This window comes from Drosophila novamexicana, unplaced genomic scaffold (assembly GCF_003285875.2).
Source record: "Drosophila novamexicana strain 15010-1031.04,08,12 unplaced genomic scaffold, DnovRS2.1 tig00001059-arrow-arrow-pilon, whole genome shotgun sequence".
NCBI classification, from domain to species: domain Eukaryota; kingdom Metazoa; phylum Arthropoda; class Insecta; order Diptera; family Drosophilidae; genus Drosophila; species Drosophila novamexicana.
The window spans coordinates 1038569-1064575 of NW_020824837.1; the positions used below are offsets into that span (position 1 = coordinate 1038569).

The 26007-nt window shown below is 40.1% G+C and overlaps 1 protein-coding gene across 1 annotated transcript; it reads right to left on the reverse strand.

Annotated features, from left to right (window-relative positions):
- Positions 1-11062: 11062 nt before the first annotated feature.
- Positions 11063-16697, reverse strand: LOC115765987 (glutamate receptor ionotropic, kainate 2). The gene is made up of 11 exons (XM_030709751.1): positions 16518-16697; positions 16256-16411; positions 16131-16193; positions 15272-15475; positions 14982-15193; positions 14799-14921; positions 14484-14726; positions 14006-14422; positions 13063-13286; positions 12168-12996; positions 11063-11447 (listed from the first exon to the last, which is right to left on the reverse strand). Exons 1-11 carry the CDS (start codon positions 16597-16599, stop codon positions 11145-11147), a joined length of 2856 nt encoding a protein of 951 aa, XP_030565611.1. The 5' UTR covers positions 16600-16697; the 3' UTR covers positions 11063-11144.
- Between the last annotated feature and the right edge of the window lie 9310 nt (positions 16698-26007).

The following is a 26007-nucleotide window of genomic DNA, read 5'->3' on the forward strand; positions in this document are numbered from 1 at the left end:
GCAGGGGAAGTGTGTGTGTGTGTGTGTGTGTGTAAGTGTATATGTGTGTGTGTGAGCCAGTTGTGGTTGCACACACACACACACACACACATGCCAGCTACAGCCAAGGTTAGCATTTACAGCAGCAGAGCGCCAAGAAAATAGTGCAGAGTTTCTTTCCTTCTTTATTTCTTGCATATTTAGAGCAGCCGGCGCCTCAGCCGCGCCCACTGCCCGCCCCCGTTCTGCAACAACAAGCGGACAAAGTTGCAGTTTTACTGCCAACTGCAACTGCAGTAAGCTGTTTGGTCCGGAGCAGGGAGTGGTGGCGTGCAACCTAATGTTGCAGCACGAATCTCTCAGCAAAATCGAAAGTTGAATTGAACTTCTTGCTGCAAAGGGTTCTGCCGCCGCCTGCTTGAGGTCTGCCCCGTGTTTGTCGCCCACATTTCGTTTCGATTTATTTTATGACAAATGCACCACAAAAATTGCGAGTCAAAAATATTTGAGAGCTGGCAGCAAATTCTCTCGAACCGCTACCTAGAAACATGCTGCAAATAGTTTCGCAATAAAAGCAACCTATTTGGGATGCAGTTTAGTACAGTAGTCACTCGTCAAAATGAACTCGCAACAGTATGTATTGCTTAGAAATGATTGGAGTAGGAGAAAAAAACTCAGCTTGTGTTGTTGTTTTTTTATTGCAAACGCTAACCTGAAGTCGGCTAGTGTTTATAAATTTTATAATATAAAATATAAATAATATAAATATAATATGAAAAATATAATATATTTATCTATTTATTCAGATTTTCATGACAAAATTGTAATACGCGGGTATACGAAAATTGAGAAAAGTTTTAGCAAAAATTAAAATTTCTTTTAATTGTTTTCTTTCTTTAACACTTTTAATATTAAATTATAAAAATATATTTTTATATTTTAAAGTATTTTTTTGTTTTTTAAAAACATAAATAAAAAGAGTATCAAAAAAGAAAATATTCGGGCTTGAATTATTTTAATTTTTTTATCAAGTTTTTCTTCACTTTATAAAGAAGTATTAAATCTTAAACTTCTTCTTAAACTAAATCTAAAGTTTCTTCCTCTTCTATCTTAATCCAAATCTCACTCACTCTCACTTTTCTAACAGTTGTTTTTCTAATTTATTGTTAATGCTAATTGCTTAGCACTTTAAATTGTTTGATTACAAAATCTAAGAGATTTATGCAAAATACTTTGGCCGCGATTTTGCTCTAATTACAATTTTCAGCTCTGGCAGACGCTTAAAAACTTATCTAATTGTTGCCGCTGCGAATTACACGCATAATTTATTTAGTAGATTTTACACTAGAGTTTTGTTTTTTTGGTTTTTCTATATATATATATGTATATTTTCTGGAAGCCCGAAACTTTGCACTTTTTTCTCACACACACACATATTTTTTGGGGTGTAGGGTTTTTGGCGGGGTTGGGGGGGTGGCTGCGGAGAAAAACATGCTAATTGAATTCCATACAATAATTTCGCTATGCTTTATTCATTAGGCGCAGGAAAAACGCAATGCGGCCAGCAAACAAACAAACTAATTTGCATAATGTTAGGCACACACACACACACACGCACAAACACACACACACACAGCAGAAAATAACTAAATGAGTGAACAAAGTGAATGAATGAAGCCGCATTTGACAACTTTTATGGCCAAAGCTGGCCAAATGCAAATGAATTAAATAAATATAGAAAACTTTTTCAAAGAGACAGAGAGAGAATGTTTGCCCAACAGTTTGGGGGGAGAGGAGGGCAGCTATTTACACCTAAATTTGCGGCTCACTTGGAAATCTTTTATCTTGAGACACTCGCAAACACTTTTCGTACACAAATAAATTCACATTTAATCAATGAATAACTTTGCAGCAAACTTGTTACTCAAATAAACAGCTTACGTTTTGAGTTTTTTGTAAAATTAAATGTTATTTATTTGCCAACACACTTTTTGCACAATAATTTTTGTAAAATATCTTATAGTTAGAAATTAAAAAGTGAAAAGCAAGCAAAACATTTTAGTCAGAATTGCATTAGCTCGAGCCTCGAACCAGCTAATTTGTAATATCTGACATTTATTTATTTTATTTGGAATTGTTAGCTTATTTTAAGGTTTTTGTTCGTTTTTATTGAGATGAAGCTTAACAAATTCGCGAAGTCCAACAAATTCAGAGTATGCCAACTGACGGAGCTTTCGACCCAAATATATTAATGCATTTATTTATTGAAAAATCTATAAATATTTGCATGTATTTATTACTAGACAGCATTTATTCGCAATTTAAAAAATTTAATTTTAGTCTTAACTTCAATTTTGTAGAAACACTTTTTAAAAATTTATTATATTAATATATTTTCGTAATTTATTACATTAATATGTTTTATTTCGTTAAATTTATTAATATTTAAAATAGTAAATATATTTCAATTCATATTAAAATTTAATGCATTTTATTTTAAAAGACTTTAAGGTTTGCCTTATAAATATCTGTGTCTTTTAATATTTTTATTTTTTTTACTGTAAGTCGACAGAAGGAATTGTAGAATTTTTAATCAAAAATTCCCTTTTTTAAGGAACGAAAGTTAAGGCAGACATCTTTCCAGCATTTTTGTGTATTTAAATAATTTGACACACATTTATTTATAATGTTTTTATTTTTCTTTTTCAAACTCTAGAATTTTGAACAAATCTGAAAACTGACACAAAAGTTTTGCAGTAGTTTTTTTTGTTTATTTTGATTTTCAACAAACTACCAAATGTTTGTGCCTTAATTGCAAGAGGTATTTTTGATAATTCTAGAGCTCAAACATAAATTAGAAACAATTTTTTTTATGATTTTTCAATAAATTTTCAATATAACAATTCAATAAATAAACAACAAGAAGTTTGAAAGAATTTAGAAACAATTTTTACTTTTATTATTATTAATAAATAAATTTAAAAAAAAAAAACAATTCGATTATTATACAACAAAAAGTTTGAAAGACTCTCGTTTAAACTTAAATTTTCTATAGTTCTTACTGCCGACAGGCTATTTTATATAGTTTATTTTATTTATTTATTCAATTTATATAGTTATTGAGTTCCTATTGACATTTTATATTTGATTTGATTTTTTTTTATACTTTATATACCTTTTATTTATTTATTCTGTATTTATTTCTTTTATATTTTTCATTTATTTACTTTTCGTTTAATATAACTATCAAATTTCATACTCAACATTTTTAAAATTTGATTATTTAAAAAAAAAATCATTTCTTCAAACAACAAAATGGAGAGTATTTGCATTTTGAGTATTCGAGAAAACTGCAACAATATAGAGAAAATAAAAATACACGCAATTACGCGCCTCGCAAATTGAAAATGAAAATAAAACAAGGCGGCTGGCTGTGGGGCCAAAGGTCGAGGCTTTAAGAGAATCGTTATAAGCCAGAGTCAGATAAGTGCCAGTTGTTGCCTTTTTCTCTCTCCCTCTGCGTGTGTGTGTGTGTGTGTGTGTGTGTGTACAAAGGAAGCGGCTACACGAATTGCCACTTAAAAATTCAAAAGTTTTGTGGCTGCCGCATATGGCAACAGCAGCAGCATCAGCAGCAGCAGCAGCTCAGCCGACGCCGACAGCGGAAGTGGCAGCTGGCAAAAAAAAAAAAAGACAGAAGCCGGAAAGCTGCCGCTCACAATTGCCTAACACAACAATAACAATAACAACAAAATGCGCGGCTTTTGGGGTTAGCCCAATGCGCGGTTATATATATGCACACACACACACACGCACACATTTACATATATATAAATATACATATTTTTGTTTATTCTTTTAGGGCCTTAACCCGAATTAAATAGCAGAGCATTAAACAGCTGAGACAGCGGGCTGTTGTTTTTTTTTTATTATATTTTTGGCAAATTTAATTTAAATTTTGTGCGTATTACGCATTGTGCAAATATTTGTGCCCAGCCGGATGAAAGGCAAAGCAAAGCGCGCTGCTGTGAATTTTCCAAACTCCATGCACACACACACACACACACACGCACACGCACGAGCTAAAAGTTAAATTTGTATTGCATACTTGCAGGCGGCGCCAGCAAATTTACAGCTAACGCTGCATTTTGATTTGCCATAAAAAATCAAAAGCCGCAAAAGTTAAAGTAAATCTGTACCCAGCCCTCCCTTGGTTTACTTGCCTGTTGTCAGTTTAGCTGCAGCTTCTGGTTACAGTTACAATTCTTATGCACTGTTGCGGAAATGTATTCCGATTCTATTTTTTGCACTCACCAACACACTGACACACACACACGGACGCACGGACGCACGCACACGGACAGCGAGAAGCCGGCAGCGCACAGAAACGACAAAGCGCTCGAGACGACAATTTTGTGCGCTTTAAAATCTGCTTTAAGACCAGGTTATTTTATATATTTTACTTTTTTTTAATTAAAATTTTTTTTTAAAACAATTAACGCGTTTTTTTTCGATTACAATTTGAGCGCTGTTACGTTTAATTTGCATGTGCGTTTTCAGCATTTGTTGTTGCATTTAAATAAAATAGTTTTTGTTATTGGTGGTGCTTTGCTCATTTCAGCCAATCGCGTCGCGGCCGACGCAACGCGTGGATTCGCAGTCGCTGCTTAACAAATTGCTGACCGCACGATTCAGTGGCAAAACGAAGACTGAATTTGGCCAGTTGGCGCACTCGTTATTTTATACGCTCGCAGCCGATGCACACAAAAACACAGACTCGAACCCAATTTGAGGCTGTGTTGAGCAACAGAACTAAACGACGGTTAACAGCGCACACAGGACTGAAGCGTGGTGAGTTGAGTGGCTGTTAAAGCCAATTGAGCTGTTATTTCAATTTGACAATTAACATTTGATTGCTGGCAGCAGCTAAATATACATAAATATATTATTATTACTTTATTTGTATCCATAATTTATAGAATAAGCAATTAAGTTAGATTAACAGATTAACGGCTCTCTTAAAACATAATTAAATGCCAGCACAGTACATAATTATATATGCTCGGCGCAACAGTATAACATTTGAATTTAACAGCATTTAAGTTTATCCGCTCGCAGGCGCTCCTGCTATAACAGTGCTATAAAAATTTATCCGCTTGCCTAACATAACAGTTGCCTGTTAGCCTTCGCCTGTTGTCAGGGGTAGCATAGTAGCACAGTTTGGTTTGACGAAACGGTTAACATGCCCCTGCTGCTTAACAGCTCTGTGCTCGCTAACAGCTGCCCTTTAACAGGCCGCTGTTATGCTAGCCACAAGCATTTTGCCAACTATTTAAAACTACATAAATTTTATATTGAAGATGTGCCCTCATATGAGCACAAAAAAAAAATGTCAAGGGTTAGCGGGCAAAAAAAATGCTAAAAGCAGCGCATAAATAACGACACACTGCGCACGTTAGAATATATATATATGTATGTGTATATGAACATATATAAAATACACGGGTCACCAGCGTCGACGAGAAATAAATTGTATTTAGTTGGGCAATTTATGGGCAGCAGCAGAGGCGGCAGCAGCAGCAGCGGATCGAGCTCAGTTTACACACACACATGCATAATTCAAAGGCATGTCGATGGCTGCATTTGCAGTCAGCGGGGTTCAGTGCTGCCCATTTTTTGAACAGCAAAAAATAGCTATTTCTAAGCGCAGAGGTTAAAAAGAAAACAGTTATGTTTTAATTAGAAAGAATAAAAAACCAATGCGTTTATTTTAAAATAAATTATACATGTACAAAAAAATGTTTGTTAAATGAACTATTGTTCATCTTAGCAGAACTTTAACTGTGAAGGTGAAGGTATTTGAGCTGTTTATGTTATCTTTGACTAATCAGGGCAATTTTTTCTCGCTTTATGGAACCCTTAAGTAAAAATAAACAAAATTATATATATATATTTGCCTGTCATCTAGAGTTTGTAGCATCTGTACGGCAGTTTCTTGCAGGCCAGCTTTCTTTAAAACTGTTTCAAGGTAAAGAAAATGTAATGCTAGTGTTGAAAAACGCAGCATATTTACACAAATGAGCGCTAAGAAGCTCACTTGTTAGATAAATGTTGATAATACTGCGGAAAATGATTCGTTCGTGTTTTCCCTTAAATAGATAGCATGATTTGCTCTTGCTTATGTTAACAATTAACAAACGTATTTAAGAAGAAGAGCTATAATAATAAATAACATTTAAAAAAAGAAAAGAAGCGAAATGGGCAGCACTGGCGCACTGTTGGCCGCCGCTTGACGTCGATTTCGTTGTTGCGGGAAGGCGTCGTCTTTGTTTCACTTGCTTATTTTGTTATTTTCAAATTATTTATTGCACACGCGGGTGCGAGATGCTGCGAGGGGGTGAAGAGGGGGGGTTGGGGGGATCACAGAGAGCAATGGCTAATGTGTAATTCAATAGAGTAAATAATGTGCATCAATTTTCAGCTCAATAACGCATGGAATACAAATGCGAAACATGTGCAAATATGTGCACACACACACACACACACACACACACACACACACAAACACACACACACACAGGGAAATAAATATCAAGCCACACAGCACGCTCTTCCTCTTTCCCTCTCCCTCACACAGACACAGACATTACGACATTGTGTGACGCGCTTCCGTTTCCGTTTTTCTCGGCTGGCGAGCAGCCACATTGTTTGCTCTTTGTCTTGACTGCTCGCAGCTCTTTAGCCGCGTTTATTTGTTTTCGATGTTGTCTTTGCACACACACACACACACACACGCACACACACACCCATCCCCCTCTCAAGCACGTGGCATAGGAAAAATTGCATTGGTTTCGCAATTGTCTTCCTTTAACAGTATGTGAAATGTGTGTGCGCGTGTTTTTCTTGCAACGATCGTGCCTGGAAGCGCCTGGAAGGCTGGCTGGCTTTGGCCCTGCCTGATTAATGTGCGTCTTTCAATTGCATGCGAATGCATGAAGTTATAAGTAGCTCGGCTCTAAACAGTCAAAATGCAGCAGCAACTGCAACTGCAGCTGCATTGCGTCAGCCAGGCCAAGCCAATAATTACAACAAGCAGCTAGTTAGACGAGAGTAACCGACTGGCAGATGCCCTGTAGGCAATTTTAAATGATGTAATCAATTCTTTTTATTTTTAAATGATATTTATTATATATAATTTTAATTTTCTGGCTTGATTTCTGATGCTCAAAATAATTTTAGTCTTTAGAAAAAATACTTTCACTTTTTACACATTCTTTTTGTACATTTTAATGCCCTTGCAGAAGGTATTATAATTCTCTCATGAAGGAGAGAACATCTCCAAGCCCATAAAGTATATATATTCTCGATTGATATCAACAGACGAGTTCATTTAGTTTAGTTCGTTCCTTCTGTCTGTCTCTTCTGTCCGTCTGTATGTTTCTGTGAGAACTTGTTTCTCTTTTAACATATCTTGACCAAACTTGGCATTTATAAGTTTTATGCTAAATCTTATCAACATTGGACCCCTTTTTCGTATAACTATTATAGCAATGATCAGTCGAAAAGTATGGAAAGTATACCTTTTCTTTATATTCAGGCGACGACACTGGAGATTTATGAATTACAGTGTAAATCTCATATATGTAGATGCATATTCCAATCAGCATCTAAATCATGTTGCTGACATAGGAAAGATCTATCGAATAGCAGGTTCATATATTATATTAATCCAAGATGTTTGCATCAAACTCAGCATTAGCGAGCTTCCCTATATCCACAAGTAGACGTTCTCACATTCTTCTCATACTTGACCTAAGCTTATTTAACATACTCGAAATAAGTGTAAATCAATTCCTTTAAGTAAGTGTGAAGTTAGGAAGTTCCCTTAACAAAAATCCACAAATTTCTTGTTACTTTATTCGAGTGTGCACAATATACCCAACCCACTTGCTGTAGTCATATTCAATATTTACAGGGTATAAGCAGGCAAACAAAACGTAACAAAGCAAACTTGAATCGCCTTAGACCTAGAGCTCTTGTGACGAGCCTTGTTAACTGGCAACTGGTAACGGGCTAAGACCGACAGGCCCTGCAGCTGTTGTTGTTGTTGTTGTTGTTGTGCTCTTTGCCTTTGACTCCTGTTTGCTGTTGCCTGTTCTGGACATGGCCAAATGCAGTTTTGGGTTTTTCCAAATTTGCCGCTTTATGTGGCAGCTGAGTAATTAACACAAAACTTGTTAACTGGCTGGAAAGCCCTTAAGCCTTCGATTACATGCACAATTTGCACGAGTTTTGTGTTTAATACTGAAGAATTGTTGCTGCATGTGGCAAAGCCACAGCAGAAGCCATCAAGCATTCTTGCAGCAACTCTGTGGCATGTACTAATAACACCTGCAGCACAAAAGTTATGTTCAATGAGTCTGTGAATTTAATTGCATTAGAAAATGTACAAAAAACGAATGTCCTGCTTCGATTAGTGCTAAGATCTTGGGAAAGTTGATTAAAAATTGCATGAATTAGCTGGAAGAGCAGTTTAACATAATTAATAAGCTATTTTGAATTGTCAATTTGTCGTTTGTTTTATTCTTAATGCAGCTTTTGAACTGCAGCTCCAATTCGATCTTCACACTAACAGTTCAAGTTTATGTAAACAAACATACACTGTTAACAGAGGATCAGCTAGTGTTACATAACAGAGGATCAGCTAAACAAATCTCTGCTAAGTGCTAAGCTGCTGTTAAGCGCGCATTTTTCTGGGCTCCCTTCTTGAATTCTAAGAGAACTGTAGATCAACATTCCTTATATAGCGATTGCACTTCCCCCTCCCCTTCCCTCTTTTGCTCTACATCAACCAATTCGTGCTAAGCACATGCTATAAATAACCTTAGCCTGCAATTTATATCTGTATCTGGACATTATCACTTTTACGGCTGACTTGTTCGCCGCACTTGCAGTTAATTAAAAAATCTTGGCCAAGGATTTATGTTGGCTAATTGGATTTAGCGCCTTCTGCTTTGGGCACGGGAACCACACGTGAATTTCAATTTCAATTGCAATTTGCAGTGAGGAGTGAGAGGGGTTCGGGAGGGCGAGAAGTGTGTGTGTGTGTGGGTGTGTGTGTGTGTGGGTGTGTGTATGTGTGCATGTATTTGATTGCCTGTCGCGGAGCCAAGAGCCTGCAAGTGCTTTATCAACTTGACTTCTCGTAGCTCTCCCTCTCTCTCTCTCTCCCTCTGCCTCTCCTGGCTTTACTTTTCCTACACTCACACACACATTAGACACTTTTCACCGCCGCTGCAGCTCATAAATTTTCTTTCCAGTCCGGGAAAATTGCTTTCCAGCTGTGAATTGCGCTGCTAAATGTTTCCACTTATTAATTTGTTTATTATTCACCTCTAATCACTCGCACTCAATTCACCTCACCCCCAAATCCCCCCAGCTCCGCCCCGGACTGACACTAATCCATACAACCGCTTAACATTCAGCGCTGCTTACTGTATATCCCTCTCTCTCTCTCTCTCTCTCTCTCTCTCCCTGTCTCCGTCTCACGCTCTCTCTTGGTGACAGGCAACAACAAATGTACAAAAATTTGTTAACATCAAAAAGTACATTAAAGGCTCAAGGAATGCGCTTTCGTGCGGAAATTGCTTACGTGCGCGGCATTAACAAATGACATGCTGTATGCGACGGCCAGCGGCGTATAAGACCAGAACTCACCCCCGTCTTCCCGCCTTCCGCAGCCTTATGCTAACTGCCTTCTTTTGGGGTTGCGCCTGTTTCATGTGTGTGGAACGTGTGGAACTTGTCGCTTTGTCGCCCAGCCTTCAGCCATTGGCCAGCGGTGGTGAGTTTGTGCGCGCTGCCTGCTGTGCGCCCTTGCGCAGGCTGGCGGGCGCAACAAGTGTGTTGAATTTGTGGCGGCAACAGTGGAGACTTTTTGTAGAGCTATGTTAGCCTTAACAGTGGCATGTTAAGGGTTGTTGGCTAAGGCTGAGGTTGGCTGGCTGGGAGGGTGGAAAGATGGCTCGCTGCAGCTACTCAAATGGCAACAAAATAATTAAAAAATTGCAAAAGGCACAAAAAAAACGACATACAACAACAACAACTATACAACAACAGCCGACTGCGCTGCCAGCGTCGCTGCTGTCACTGGCGAAAGCTTTTCACGTTACAGCAAACGACAAAGGCAAAAGGCGACGCCCCCTACTCCGCCGCTCCCTTACCCACCCACTTACATCTCAGTTTACACACTTGCAGCGCCAGTTGCTGTTTTAATAATAATGATACCCTGTAGAAAGTGTTGAATGGGTATAGACATTTAAAATTTAATAATTAATTAATATAGTTTCTTATGTGCACATAAATCAATTCCAAATGTTCAAAGTAAATTTTCCAGCTGTAAACTGGCAGATAACATTTCTGTTAACAGCACTTAAGCCTGGCTTAGCAGCGCTGTCTGCTAAGCTGCTGTTAGTTGTCGTTTTCAGATTCCAATTGGATCACACATGAACAATCGAAATCTCTAATACGCTTGGCATTAAAATTTTAATAAATCAATATTTATATAAAATTTTTGGAAAATTCAGTAGTTTTTAAAAATAGTTCGATTTCAAGCCCGCCTTGGCTTAGTTGTTTCCAGGGTATCTGACGCTGACATGGAGAAAGGTCACAGGCCAAAAAGAAAAAGTAGAGGGGGGCGCCGGGGTTAAAGCGGCGACAAAGACGACGCTCGTCAGTTGGTGGATATAAAATGTCAATAAGCTCCAATAACGCAATTGACAAGCTGAGGCAGCTTTGGTAGCTGCGTTTCTGCTGTGGCAAGCGGCAAGTGGCAAGTGGCAAGCGAAAAACGGGGCAGCAATAAACGAAAATGACACGAAAAGTGAAGGGAGCGTGCGGGATGGCATTGAGGTCGACAAGTTGGTTGCAGGCTGCCCAGCGAGCCATGTGGCAAGTTCCAGAGCGGAGCTGTGCAGACTCGTGTTGCAACTACCCTAGCCCGTCCGTCTCCCGCCCCTTGATCTGGCCCTGGGGCAATTGCCAAGTAATTTCAAGCTTAAAGAAGCTGCAAATTGATTACGCGCCAAATGTGGTGGGCGTAGTGGTTTTTATTGCAAATAACTGAAGAGGCAACAAAAAATAACAGTTCGTAAACAAGGCAAACATCAGACGCGCGCCTCCCGCTGCCGCCGACCTCTCTCCCTGTCCCTCTCCTGCGCCCGCTCCCGTTGCTCCAAGCTGTTGCTGGCACTGTGCGTGGTCAGCGGCAACTCGCGCATCTCCTCCGAGGAGCGGCCCAGGACAATGCGACGCGCCGACTTCGGTGTGCGTTCCAAGGACTTCTCCAGCGAGGGACGCGGCGTGGCGCCCAGACTGGAGATGGGCGTGCGGCTCATGATGGGCTTCTTGTTGTTCCACACGCAGAGCACGAAGCGAATTTCCTTAATCAACGCCAGCTTGAACGTGAGCTGCAAGTAGACCAAAGGAATGCGACTCTTGATGATAAGCTTGAAAAGTTATTAGAACTCCTCTTAAATCTTAGCACAGTTGTGGGAAGGGAAATTAAATTTTTAATGGAATTCATTTAGTTTTTAGTAAAAAGGAATAGTTATATTATAATCTGTTTGAACTATCCGATATAGTTGTCCGATTTTCTTCCATGCACTTACCTTAACAGATTGGAACCTGTTTTGTCTATTTTTTTGTTTTTTAGCCTAAGTTTTTTATATGAAAACTCAATCTTTGAGCGATTTTTCCATTTCACAACACGGCTGTTGTATATTAATACAATTTTACAAATATATAAGGAATATAATACAACTTTAAATAGTTGAGTGTGCTCGGGGAAGCTGTCGGAAGAAAAGATGATTCTGTGACAGAATCGTCATTTTTTGGGATTCATTCCTATGTCAGCTATATGATATAGTGTAGCCATTCGAACGGGGTCATTTTATATAAACACTAGAGCTATAAGAATTAACTATACGAAGTTTCAACAAGTTAGCTTCGCGGGAAGCTGAGTTCACATAGGTAGAATCGGAAAAACTTGACTATATCAGCTCAACTAGCCTGCTTGATAAGGTGCATAGTTACTTTATGGACACGAAAGTATCTTTACAGCATTAGACATATCACAGCTAAGCTAAAGGACACTCTAAAGGACATACTAAAGGACTATATAAACTCACGCGTTCCTCGAGCGCCACCTGCTGCACGTAGAGCAGAAACTCGGTGAAGCCAATGAGAAATGCAATCAGAATGCCCACGTAGAGTGTGTAGAAAATGCCGCGCAGCTCCTCGAAGGTCATGTCGGGCGTAGCATCCGGATCGGGCTCCTCAAAGCAGCTGGCATTCGGATTCTTCCACCATTTCTGCTTGAGATTATAGAGCTCGCCACGCTCGCTGAGCCGGAGAATCGCCACGCTCAGATTGGAGCGATATTCGGCGCCGAAGGGCACGGCAATTGCATAATGTTTCTCACCAAACTTCTCGCCCACGGAGCGCAGATCGCAGTGCTGTTCGCGATTGTACTCCAGCGTGGTTGTCTCCATGAGGAACATGTAGTCGCCGAAGCTGGTCAGGACACGCTCGACACCCTCATCATTGTCCTTTGTATAGGCCGAGGGATCATCGTTGTTCATCAAATTGAAAGCCAGACGATAAACCGTCTCATTGGACTCGGCTAGCAGATTGTACGTGCTGCCTCCGTAGATGGTGCCGAACTTGACCTCCTTCTGCGAGCTGAGATCCTTGAGGTTTGTGATGCTGCCCTCCATCTTGGAGCTGGTCAGAAAGGCCGCCAAGTTGGCCGTATACGAGTTGGCTATAATAATGGCAAAGATCCACCAGGTCGACTCAAACAGACGCACCTGCGGACTGCGCGGCAAAATATCGCAGCCGGCCGTCATTATGGAGGCCACGGTCAGCCAGAAGGTGTTGTGCAAATCCCACTGATTCTCCAGCGTATCCGGATCCCGGTTGCACGGATGCGGATTCTCCCACTCGGCACGGGCAATCCTGTCAGACAGGATAAACAAATTATATTAAATCCAGCTACTGCTAGCTGTCTAGTCCCGCACTTACCGCGCTATGATCACCTTCAGAAAGGACATGGCAAACACGGAGATGAGTATCCAGATCCACACCTCACCGCCAAAGGGCTCTAAATAGGCGTGCAGCTCCTTCTCCTTGTGCGGACTCTTGTACGCCAATATGCTGACGCCCAGCTGCATGAAGGGCACCGTAAAGTCCACGGCTGTGCGACGCGCCTGGGTGATGGTCAGGTCACAGATGCCCATGTGGGCGTCCTATCAATGGATATTCATTTGAATATTATTAACCAAACCTTTTATTCGAGAGAAGACAAAGTCTGACGCAGAACTTGTTGTATAAATAAGAAGTGTGCTGCTGTTAGAACCAGCACTTTCTTTTTTCAAACCAAACCTTTTATTCGAGAGAAGACAAACAACGGGGCGGGACTTGCTGTATAAATAAGAAGCGTTCTGCAATTAGAACCAACACTTTCTATTTTTAAATTGTTTCAACTCTTAAACACTTTTGATTGTTGAACTTTCATAAACTCCTCAGGAACTTGCCCTCTAGAGTTCCTTTAATTTTTACAATACGTTACGAAAGGGGTAACAACTTTGCAGTGGGGTGTAATCGACTGCGCTATACTCTGTTCGAGGTGAAAAATATATATATATATATCTATCTATATCTCTTTCTAAATAGATAAGAAACTTTTTATAAAGTGTCAAATTTACTAAATTTAATTTTTCTAATTAGAAAAGAAACTTTTTTATATACTTGGCAGATTTACTAAATTTAATTTTTCTAAATAGAAAAGTGCCTAGAAAATTTAACTACATTTAATTTTTCTAAATAGGCAAGACGCTTTTCATGAACTGGCAAATTTTCGAAATCTAAGAAAATTTATGATTTATATTTTTTCGACAAGCTTACAAATGGCGACACCATTTGTTTTGTGTAATATTTTGTTTCGTTTTTCACCCCGTCTACTCACATTATTGATAATCTCGCCAATGATGCCGTTCCACTGTTTCGTATCCTTGTCCTGCTTGCCGTACTGCTGATCCGCGACGGGCACAAAAATGTACTCGAAGCCCACCTCCTGGGCAATGGCATCGATAAGGTCCACCGCGTAGCCCTTGTAAATGGCATTTCCTGTCAGATTCAGCTCCATTGCCGTCTCATTCCGTGTGAAATACGGCGGACCGATGCGCGTGGCGACGCGATAGACAATTTTCTTCTGCACCTTCATGTCCAGGTCCAGTTGGGTTATCTGGCCGCGGGTATCCCAGACGGCCACGCCTATATTATCGGTGGGGTCATAAATCTCAATGTTGAAATTAATGCGCTGTCCATCCTCGTCAAACTGTAAATGGCTGGTGCGAAAGATGGTGCTATTCACGCCGGAAGTCTGTCGGGGATTAGTGTTAATGCAATCAGCCAAGCCCATTTTGCCGCCTCTGTTCGCTTACCCCCTTCATTAGGCGCGTCAAATAGCGACCCATCTGCCAGGTGCGACCGCCCGCAGCAGCAAAATCGCAATTCATGCGCGGCACCAACATCCGTTCCGGATAGAAATACGTGGCGTTCCGCCAGGCCTGTGCAAACAGCTGGAGTCCATCGTGCAGCAAATCATGGATCAGCGTCCGCGCCGGCTCATTGTTCTCATAGACCACATTATCCCGCTGCGTCACATAGCCATACAGCTGCGTGTGCTACAAGGATCGAAGGAACATTTACTGGAAGCTGCATTATGGAAGGGCTATAGAGGCATGTGCCATGCTTACGGCTGGCGGCTGCGGATTGAGCAGCATTCGGGCGGCGGTTATGTTCACCGCAAATGTCTCATTGTCTGCGGTCAGCTCCTCCAGATGATCGTTGTACGTCTCCAGATTGGTGAGGAAAATGTGCTGCAAGACCAGATTATGGTCAAGAGATTGGGCTTAAAACTAATCCCGCCCCCCACTCACATTAAACTGTCCCGTCAGTCCGAACTCGGAGGAAGAGTTGAGCAGCTCCACGAGCATGTCGGGCGCACAGTCCAGCACCACACGGCGCTCGCCCTTAATGCTCTTCCACATGACGCGATAATCGTCGTCCTTTTGGTATTTGCGGACACGCACCACATCGTTGTGCACGTCGCGCAGCTGCAGCAGATCCTGCAGACGAGCCGTCGCCTTGGCTAACAGAGAGGTTAATAATAATAATATTAATAATAATAATAATAATAGAAAAGGGTATCAGCTAGTCGGCGATTTACCATCGTCTGCATCATAGACAATCGTGAATTTGCGCCAGCCATAATTGTGCACAATATCCGCGTAGGCCTTCGAGAGTATCAGCTGCGACGGATACAAATTGAGTGTCATCTGGTGGTTGGGCTTCTCCTCCAGATGCTCCTCATCGGAGATATCGAACTCGATGTGCGGAATACCCGTGTTGTTGCATACCAAGGCGACAATATCTAAGTGGTAATAGGAGGGAGTAGTGAGAGAGGGAGGGAGAAAGGAAGAGAGAGATTGATTATGAGAGAACTATCTGAGGCATGCCGAATACTGAATACACTGCGTAGTACAGCTTCACGATAATAGCGAATCGAATGTCCCTAAACAATATATGCATAAATATCAAACAATTTTGCAGAATTCTAAGAAGTTTTATAGCGATCGTTTCTGTCAAGACAACATGATATGGTCGGATTCCATTCTGATACTTTCGAAGTTTCAATAAGATAGCTTCGCCATCTTAACTCAGCTTCCAAGTTAAGATGGATAAAATCAGATCTATATGATGGCCTGTCGAGAGCTCAATATCTCGTATTTTTTGTAGAACAAAATTAAAGTAATAATAATAATTATTTAATAGGTTGCACATTTCATTACTTAGTCCAAGTACCCTCATAATACCCTCTCCAAAAACAGATTTAGATTTAAAACAGATTCTGTGCTCTGTTTACAAACAAACCAATTTGACGGTTTGCTTTGCTCTACTTTCGCTTTTTGTGCTTTTTTCGCCGCTTCTCTTTTCTATTTTGCTATCACGTTCTACACAAAAATCTTCCTCAAATTGGAACCAAATGGTTCCACGCCCTCCTTCCCCCCACCCCGCCTGGTACTCACCGCTTGCCGCCTGTGAACTTGGTCCAAAAATAGCTGCGACACCATTATCTATGAGATCGCATGCTGAAAGAGAAGAGTATCTGTTCATTTCATGTTTTTCGAGCTTTTCAAATGAATTTTCGCACCATATTCCTGTAGAATAACGCTGCCATCTTCCGGCTTGAGGCGCCTTATCAACGGATTTAACCTTAAAGTCTGCTCCGCTCCGGGCCCGTTAATGGCATTTACCACAGCCATGAATTCCTTCTCCAGTTCCAGTTCATTGTCGTAGAAAAAGGCGCCTGGTCGAGATGGGTTGACATCACAAAATACATGTAACTATATATCTCTCTTTCTCTCTCTATATATATATATATATATATATGTGTGTGTGTGTAGTTGCCTCACCGATGCTGATTTCCTGCTGCAGACTGTCGTGCAACAAAAATGCACTCCACATGCAGCAGAGCACAATTATTCCATGCCACATATTTCTTTTATTTTTCTACTGGAATTTTTGTTGCTCTGCAGCAAACAATTTGGACAAAATTTTTGCGGCGCAAATATTTTCCGTATTACGTATGTGCGTACGCATCGCGAGTGTGCCGAAAACTGTGAAGCTTTTTCTCTAATTGCTGCTCGATATTTGTTTTGAGGATCGCTGCGGCACATTTGTGCTTGCCATGGAAAAGAACAGCAGCTGTTTTGGAAAAGCTTTCAGCCAAGTAGCTCAAGAATAGAACGAGAATATAGAAATGTTGTAGAACATCTCGATCAGCTGATCAAGCGCTTCGGTATGTAGCTTATGTAGCTTTACCTTTCAAAAATACTTGTTGTTTTCTTTTTATACCCTGAACACATTAAAAATGGGTATAATTGTATTTGTGCGAAAGCCAAATGTATGTAACAGGCAGAAGGAAGCATCTCCGACCCCATAAAGTATATATATTCAAAAATTACCACCCCCATAACTCGGTCAAATCTCATCCGATTTCCACGAAGTTTGGCTTTTTCTTCATGGCTTTCCCTCTAGATCAATCTGGCATTCAAATCTGAACACCGATTTTTTAGTCGAAATTCATGTCCAAATCTTACCCCAAGATTCGTATATAGACATGGGTCAAAAACTACCACCCCCATAACTCGGTCAAATCTCATCCGATTTCCACGAAGTTTGGCTTTTTCTTCATGGTTTTCCCTCTAGATCAATCTGGCATTCAAATCTGAACACCGATTTTTTAGTCGAAATTCATGTCCAAATCTTACCCCAAGATTCGTATCTAGACATGGGTCAAAAATTACCACCCCCATAACTCGGTCAAATCTCATCCGATTTCCACGAAGTTTGGATTTTTCTTCATGGTTTTCCCTCTAGATTAATCTGGCATTCAAATCTGAACACCGATTTTTTAGTCGTAATTCATGTCCAAATCTTACCCCAAGATTCGTATCTAGACATGGGTCAAAAATTACCACCCCCAAAACTCGGTCAAATCTCATCCGATTTCCACGAAGTTTGGATTTTTCTTCATGGTTTTCCCTCTAGATCAATCTGGCATTCAAATCTGAACACCGATTTTTTAGTCGAAATTCATGTCCAAATCTTACCCCAAGATTCGTATATAGACATGGGTCAAAAACTACCACCCCCATAACTCGGTCAAATCTCATCCGATTTCTACGAAGTTTGGCTTTTCCTTCATGGTTTTCCCTCTAGATCAATCTGGCATTCAAATCTGAACACCGATTTTTTAGTCGAAATTCATGTCCAAATCTTACCCCAAGATTCGTATCTAGACATGGGTGAAAAATTACCACCCCCATAACTCGGTCAAATCTCATCCGATTTCCACGAAGTTTGGATTTTTCTTCATGGTTTTCCCTCTAGATCAATCTGGCATTCAAATCTGAACACCGATTTTTTAGTCGAAATTCATGTCCAAATCTTACCCCAAGATTCGTATATAGACATGGGTCAAAAACTACCACCCCCATAACTCGGTCAAATCTCATCCGATTTCCACGAAGTTTGGCTTTTTCTTCATGGTTTTTCCTCTAGATCAATCTGGCATTCAAATCTGAACACCGATTTTTTAGTCGAAATTCATGTCCAAAACTTACCCCAAAATTCGTATCTAGACATGGGTCAAAAATTACCACCGCCATAACTCGGTCAAATCTCATCCGATTTCCACGAAGTTTGGATTTTTCTTCATGGTTTTCCCTCTAGATTAATCTGGCATTCAAATCTGAACACCGATTTTTTAGTCGAAATTCATGTCCAATCTTACCCCAAGATGCGTATCCAGACATGGGTCAAAAATTACCACCCCCATAACTCGGTCAAATCTCATCCGATTTCCACGAAGTTTGGATTTTTCTTCATGGTTTTCCCTCTAGATTAATCTGGCATTCAAATCTGAACACCGATTTTTTAGTCGAAATTCATGTCCAAAACTTACCCCAAAATTCGTATCTAGACATGGGTCAAAAATTACCACCGCCATAACTCGGTCAAATCTCATCCGATTTCCACGAAGTTTGGATTTTTCTTCATGGTTTTCCCTCTAGATTAATCTGGCATTCAAATCTGAACACCGATTTTTTAGTCGAAATTCATGTCCAAATCTTACCCCAAGATTCGTATCCAGACATGGGTCAAAAATTACCACCCCCATAACTCGGTCAAATCTCATCCGATTTCCACGAAGTTTGGCTTTTTCTTCATGGTTTTCCCTCTAGATTAATCTGGCATTCAAATCTGAACACCGATTTTTTAGTCGAAATTCATGTCCAATTCTTACCCCAAGAATCGTATCTAGACATGGGTCAAAAATTACCACCCCCATAACTCGGTCAAATCTCATCCGATTTCCACGAAGTTTGGCTTTTTCTTCATGGTTTTCCCTCTAGATCAATCTGGCATTCAAATCTGAACACCGATTTTTTAGTCGAAATTCATGTCCAAAACTTACCCCAAAATTCGTATCTAGACATGGGTCAAAAATTACCACCCCCATAACTCGGTCAAATCTCATCCGATTTCCACGAAGTTTGGATTTTTCTTCATGGTTTTCCCTCTAGATTAATCTGGCATTCAAATCTGAACACCGATTTTTTAGTCGAAATTCATGTCCAAATCTTACCCCAAGATTCGTATCTAGACATGGGTCAAAAACTACCACCCCCATAACTCGGTCAAATCTCATACGATTTCCACGAAGTTTGGCTTTTTCTTCATGGTTTTCCCTCTAGATCAATCTGGCATTCAAATCTGAACACCGATTTTTTCGTCGAAATTCATGTCCAAATCTTACCCCAAGATTCGTATCTAGACATGGGTCAAAAATTACCACCCCCAAAACTCGGTCAAATCTCATCCGATTTCCACGAAGTTTGGATTTTTCTTCATGGTTTTCCCTCTAGATCAATCTGGCATTCAAATCTGAACACCGATTTTTTAGTCGAAATTCATGTCCAAATCTTACCCCAAGATTCGTATATAGACATGGGTCAAAAACTACCACCCCCATAACTCGGTCAAATCTCATCCGATTTCTACGAAGTTTGGCTTTTCCTTCATGGTTTTCCCTCTAGATCAATCTGGCATTCAAATCTGAACACCGATTTTTTAGCCGAAATTCATGTCCAAATCTTACCCCAAGATTCGTATCTAGACATGGGTCAAAAATTACCACCCCCATAACTCGGTCAAATCTCATCCGATTTCCACGAAGTTTGGCCTTTTCTTCATGGTTTTCCCTCTAGATCAATCTGGCATTCAAATCTGAATACCGATTTTTTAGTCGAAATTCATGTCCAAATCTTACCCCAAGATTCGTATCCAGACATGGGTCAAAAATTACCACCCCCATAACTCGGTCAAATCTCATCCGATTTCCACGAAGTTTGGATTTTTCTTCATGGTTTTCCCTCTAGATTAATCTGGCATTCAAATCTGAACACCGATTTTTTAGTCGAAATTCATGTCCAAATCTTACCCCAAGATTCGTATCTAGACATGGGTGACAAATTACCACCCCCATAACTCGGTCAAATCTCATCCGATTTCCACGAAGTTTGGCTTTTTCTTCATGGTTTTCCCTCTAGATCAATCTGGCATTCAAATCTGAACACCGATTTTTTAGTCGAAATTCATGTCCAAATCTTACCCCAAGATTCGTATATAGACATGGGTCAAAAACTACCACCCCCTTAACTCGGTCAAATCTCATCCGATTTCCACGAAGTTTGGCTTTTTCTTCATGGTTTTTCCTCTAGATCAATCTGGCATTCAAATCTGAACACCGATTTTTTAGTCGAAATTCATGTCCAAAACTTACCCCAAAATTCGTATCTAGACATGGGTCAAAAATTACCACCGCCATAACTCGGTCAAATCTCATCCGATTTCCACGAAGTTTGGATTTTTCTTCATGGTTTTCCCTCTAGATTAATCTGGCATTCAAATCTGAACACCGATTTTTTAGTCGAAATTCATGTCCAAATCTTACCCCAAGATTCGTATCCAGACATGGGTCAAAAATTACCACCCCCATAACTCGGTCAAATCTCATCCGATTTCCACGAAGTTTGGCTTTTTCTTCATGGTTTTCCCTCTAGATTAATCTGGCATTCAAATCTGAACACCGATTTTTTAGTCGAAATTCATGTCCAATTCTTACCCCAAGAATCGTATCTAGACATGGGTCAAAAATTACCACCCCCATAACTCGGTCAAATCTCATCCGATTTCCACGAAGTTTGGCTTTTTCTTCATGGTTTTCCCTCTAGATTAATCTGGCATTCAAATCTGAACACCGATTTTTTAGTCGAAATTCATGTCCAAAACTTACCCCAAAATTCGTATCTAGACATGGGTCAAAAATTACCACCCCCATAACTCGGTCAAATCTCATCCGATTTCCACGAAGTTTGGATTTTTCTTCATGGTTTTCCCTCTAGATTAATCTGGCATTCAAATCTGAACACCGATTTTTTAGTCGAAATTCATGTCCAAATCTTACCCCAAGATTCGTATCTAGACATGGGTCAAAAATTACCACCCCCATAACTCGGTCAAATCTCATCCGATTTCCACGAAGTTTGGCTTTTTCTTCATGGTTTTCCCTCTAGATCAATCTGGCATTCAAATCTGAACACCGATTTTTTAGTCGAAATTCATGTCCAAAACTTACCCCAAAATTCGTATCTAGACATGGGTCAAAAATTACCACCCCCATAACTCGGTCAAATCTCATCCGATTTCCACGAAGTTTGGATTTTTCTTCATGGTTTTCCCTCTAGATTAATCTGGCATTCAAATCTGAACACCGATTTTTTAGTCGAAATTCATGTCCAAATCTTACCCCAAGATTCGTATATAGACATGGGTCAAAAATTACCACCCCCATAACTCGGTCAAATCTCATCCGATTTCCACGAAGTTCGGCTTTTTCTTCATGGTTTTCCCTCTAGATTAATCTGGCAATCAAATCTGAACACCGATTTTTAGTCGAAATTCATGTCCAAATCTTACCCCAAGATTCGTATCTAGACAATGGTCAAAAATTACCACCCCCATACCTCGGTCAAATCTCATCCGATTTCCACGAAGTTTGGATTTTTCTTCATGGTTTTCCCTCTTGATCAATCTGGCATTCAAATCTGAACACCGATTTTTTAGTCGAAATTCATGTCCAAATCTTACCCCAAGATTCGTATATAGACAAGGGTCAAAAATTACCACCCCCATAACTCGGTCAAATCTCATCCGATTTCCACGAAGTTTGGCTTTTTCTTCATGGTTTTCCCTCTAGATTAATCTGGCATTCAAATCTGAACACCGATTTTTTAGTCGAAATTCATGTCCAATTCTTACCCCAAGAATCGTATCTAGACATGGGTCAAAAATTACCACCCCCATAACTCGGTCAAATCTCATCCGATTTCCACGAAGTTTGGATTTTTCTTCGTGGTTTTCCCTCTAGATCAATCTGGCATTCAAATCTGAACACCGATTTTTTAGTCGAAATTCATGTCCAAATCTTACCACAAGATTCGTATACAGACATGGGTCAAAAATTACCACCCCCACAACTCGGTCAAATCTCATCCGATTTCCACGAAGTTTGGCTTTTTCTTCATGGTTTTCCCTCTAGATTAATCTGGCATTCAAATCTGAACACCGATTTTTTAGTCGAAATTCATGTCCAAATCTTACCCCAAGATTCGTATCTAGACATGGGTGAAAAATTGCCACCCCCATAACTCGGTCAAATCGTATCTAGACATGGGTGAAAAATTACCACCCCCATAACTCGGTCAAATCTCATCCGATTTCCACGAAGTTTGGCTTTTTCTTCATGGTTTTCCCTCTAGATAAATCTGTCATTCAAATCTGAACACCGATTTTTTAGTCGAAATTCATGTCCAAATCTTACCCCAAGATTCGTATATAGACAGGGGTCAAAAACTACCACCCCCATAACTCGGTCAAATCTCATCCGATTTCCACGAAGTTTGGATTTTTCTTCATGGTTTTCCCTCTAGATCAATCTGGCATTCAAGTCTGAACACCGATTTTTTAGTCGAAATTCATGTCCAAATCTTACCCCAAGATTCGTATCTAGACATGGGTCAAAAATTACCACCCCCATAACTCGGTAAAATCTCATCCGATTTCCACGAAGTTTGGATTTTTCTTCATGGTTTTCCCTCTAGATCAATCTGGCATTCAAATCTGAACACCGATTTTTTAGTCGAAATTCATGTCCAAATCTTACCCCAAGATTCGTATCTAGACATGGGTCAAAAATTACCACCCCCATAACTCGGTAAAATCTCATCCGATTTCCACGAAGTTTGGGTTTTTCTTCATGGTTTTCCCTCTAGATTAATTTGGCATTCAAATCTGAACACCGATTTTCTAGTCGAAATTCATGTCCAAATCTTACCCCAAGATTCGTATCTAGACATGGGTCAAAAACTACCACCCCCATAACTCGGTCAAATCTCATCCGATTTCCACGAAGTTTGGCTTTTTCTTCATGGTTTTCTCTCTAATTTAACCTGGCATTCAAATCTGAACACCGATTTTTTAGTCGAAATTCATGATTGGCTTTTTATACCCTGAACCCATTAAAAATGGGTAAAATAAACACATTCTAGAATGAATAAAGGAGCAGCTGGCAACCTTGCAGTTGATTCTTTCAATCGTCAACAGCATTTATCATAATCAATTCAACACAGTTTGTATGTGTGTTTTTTTTTTTTCCGTTTGGTTTTTACCAGTGTGCCACGCCCCCGGCCATGAAGTTCACGCGCCCAGCTGTCGGCTTATTTCTGGTCTATGGAAATGAATATAAACGGTCTTTTTGCCTTATCCTTCAACCCCCCCCCCCCTCGCTACCTGTTGGCCTTTGTCGACAAATTATTCAAATTTGGGGCTGCAGCTCGAAAAGGTTGACTTCGGCGCGAAACGTGTTTGGCATCAATAAAATGCTGAAAGCCAAACAGAGCAAAGGCTAAAATGACACCAGCGGCCATATTGTTGCTTGTTTTCACACACACACACACGCATTCACGCACATGCAACACACACTTCCACACACACACACCATTAAAATATGTTAATTTGCGTGTGTTTTTAGTGAATGTGTTTTCTATGCAAATTTATATCGTTGCTAACGCTCTTGACGACCTCCACACCCTCCCCACCCTTCCCCCTCCCCGCCCGAACACCTACTTCTTTACCGTCGCCTCTTATTGGGTTTTATTCCATGAAAAATTGACACCTCATCACTTTTCAATCGAATTCAATGGCCCACAACCACACACACACACCCCCTCCCCCCCCCCCCCCACACACACACGCACAAACGTCCGCCCACACACACACAGAATTGCCTGCGTGTGATTGAGATGCGGCCCCCCACACCTTAAGGATAATAGTTACTGCCATTGACATGTCCGACACCCGTTGCCAGCCCCCTGGGGAGCTAATCGCTGTGCTTTTTGTGACCCATGCTTTGAGTATTATTTTATATAAATTGCTGACAAAATATCCAAAGTATTGTTATTCACTTGCTTGACTTCATTAGCTGCTTATCCATATTCCTTTTTGTTCCAAGATGAAGCAAAGTGATTTCTGTCTTTTTTTAATCAATAAGAAATATTTCTTCAGCCGAGCTATTTTCATGTAATTCCAGACAGCTTACTATTTGGACTGCAGGCAGTTCCTAGGATTATTGGGCTACTTCAAAAACGTTTTGTATTAATTTAGTGAAGTTTCATCATAAAGTAAACAGACATAACGATTATTCCTCTTGCAGATATATTTTATAAGGACAACATTATGATATTCTATGGCAATCCGATTTGACTCTTTTTATGAAGAGAACTTTATAAATTTGTAGAATTTTAATGGTGATACTTTATTTTGTGGCTTCTGCATAAAATGCCTAAGCCTCGAACTAACAAGCGGGCAGTCGCTGGATCAAACGCGGCATCAATGTTATATTTATTGACTCTAAATACTTTTTGTGTTTATTAAAAGAGGAAAAAATGGCAAAAACAGATTAAAACAAACGAAGCTAATGGAAATCTAATGGGTTTTAGATTCCCTACATAAGTATATAGAGACGAGACCATTTTCATTATCAGCACTTTTCATTTGAACTGTGCGATGCCGGATAATTTTCTTATGAATTTTATATAATTTTATGTTATTTATTATTACTATTATAATTTCCTCTTGTAGTATATATAGGCTTATACTATTTATTTTAAATGATTTGAAATGGGCAATGTCTGATAATTTTCTTTAGTATATATATATATATTTTTTTTATAATTGAGTTCAAAGTCGTAAATACCAATCGCACTACTAAGTCATTAAAATGCTCTACAAATAATCAAAAACAGTTGAGAGAACTCTTGCACTCTTTATTCATAAGCTTCAGATTCTACTGTAGTGTTCCGGCAAGGGTATTAGCTCGTCGGCATCTGAGACTTTTTTGCTTTCGCCTTGTTTTGCTTGAATTGCGCCAACAGAACGGCAAATGAAATTGGACAAACAAATGGAGCTGCGAGGTGAGAGCCAAGTCAAGCCGACAAAAAAAGAAAAAAACGAATAAAACGAGAAAAACGCGTAAAAAATGGCATGGCAAAGCACTTACAAAACATTTTCTATTACACACAATATTTATGGTTATCATGCACTGGCAGCCGCAGCCAAAGCAACAACAACAACAGCAACAACAACATGGTCATATATGAAATAAAGTGGCAGTCAGACAGAAAACATAGTTGGGCAGAGTCGACGCCGCACAACAACAAATCCAAATTCAAGTCCAAATCCAAAGCCAGTCCGCAACTGCAGAAGAATCTGCAGAAAAGTTTTTGCTAGGTAACACCAGGGTGGACGGGTGGAGGGGGGAGGGGGCTGCCGACTGCGCTGGCGAGTTGTGTAGTTGGTGCAAAAAACTTTTTAATACTTGCCATAATGTTGCCAAAAGGATTATCCAAAAGAATGACTTTTAATGGAGACAGGAAGTAAGCGCATAACAGACAGAAGTATTAACTGTTTCCTTCCGACCAAACCCGCCGCCTCCCCCCTCCTCTGTTTCTGCCCCGCCCCTTTCGCACCAATGAGGTAGCTAGCCAGAGCTGAAAGTCCTGGCCAGGATAACCACACACACAGAAATGTCAGTTGCTAAGCATCAGCTGTTGTTGTGCCCGGGACTTAGCCCATACTTGCGCGTGTGTGTGCGCGTGTGTGTGTGCGCGTGTGTTGCCGCGTGTGTGTGGCACATAAGCTGTGCGGAAATATTGCAGTTTGCTCTCATAACGGCCAGCATGGTCGAAAAGCTTATGCTTATTTTTATTTCATACAGCC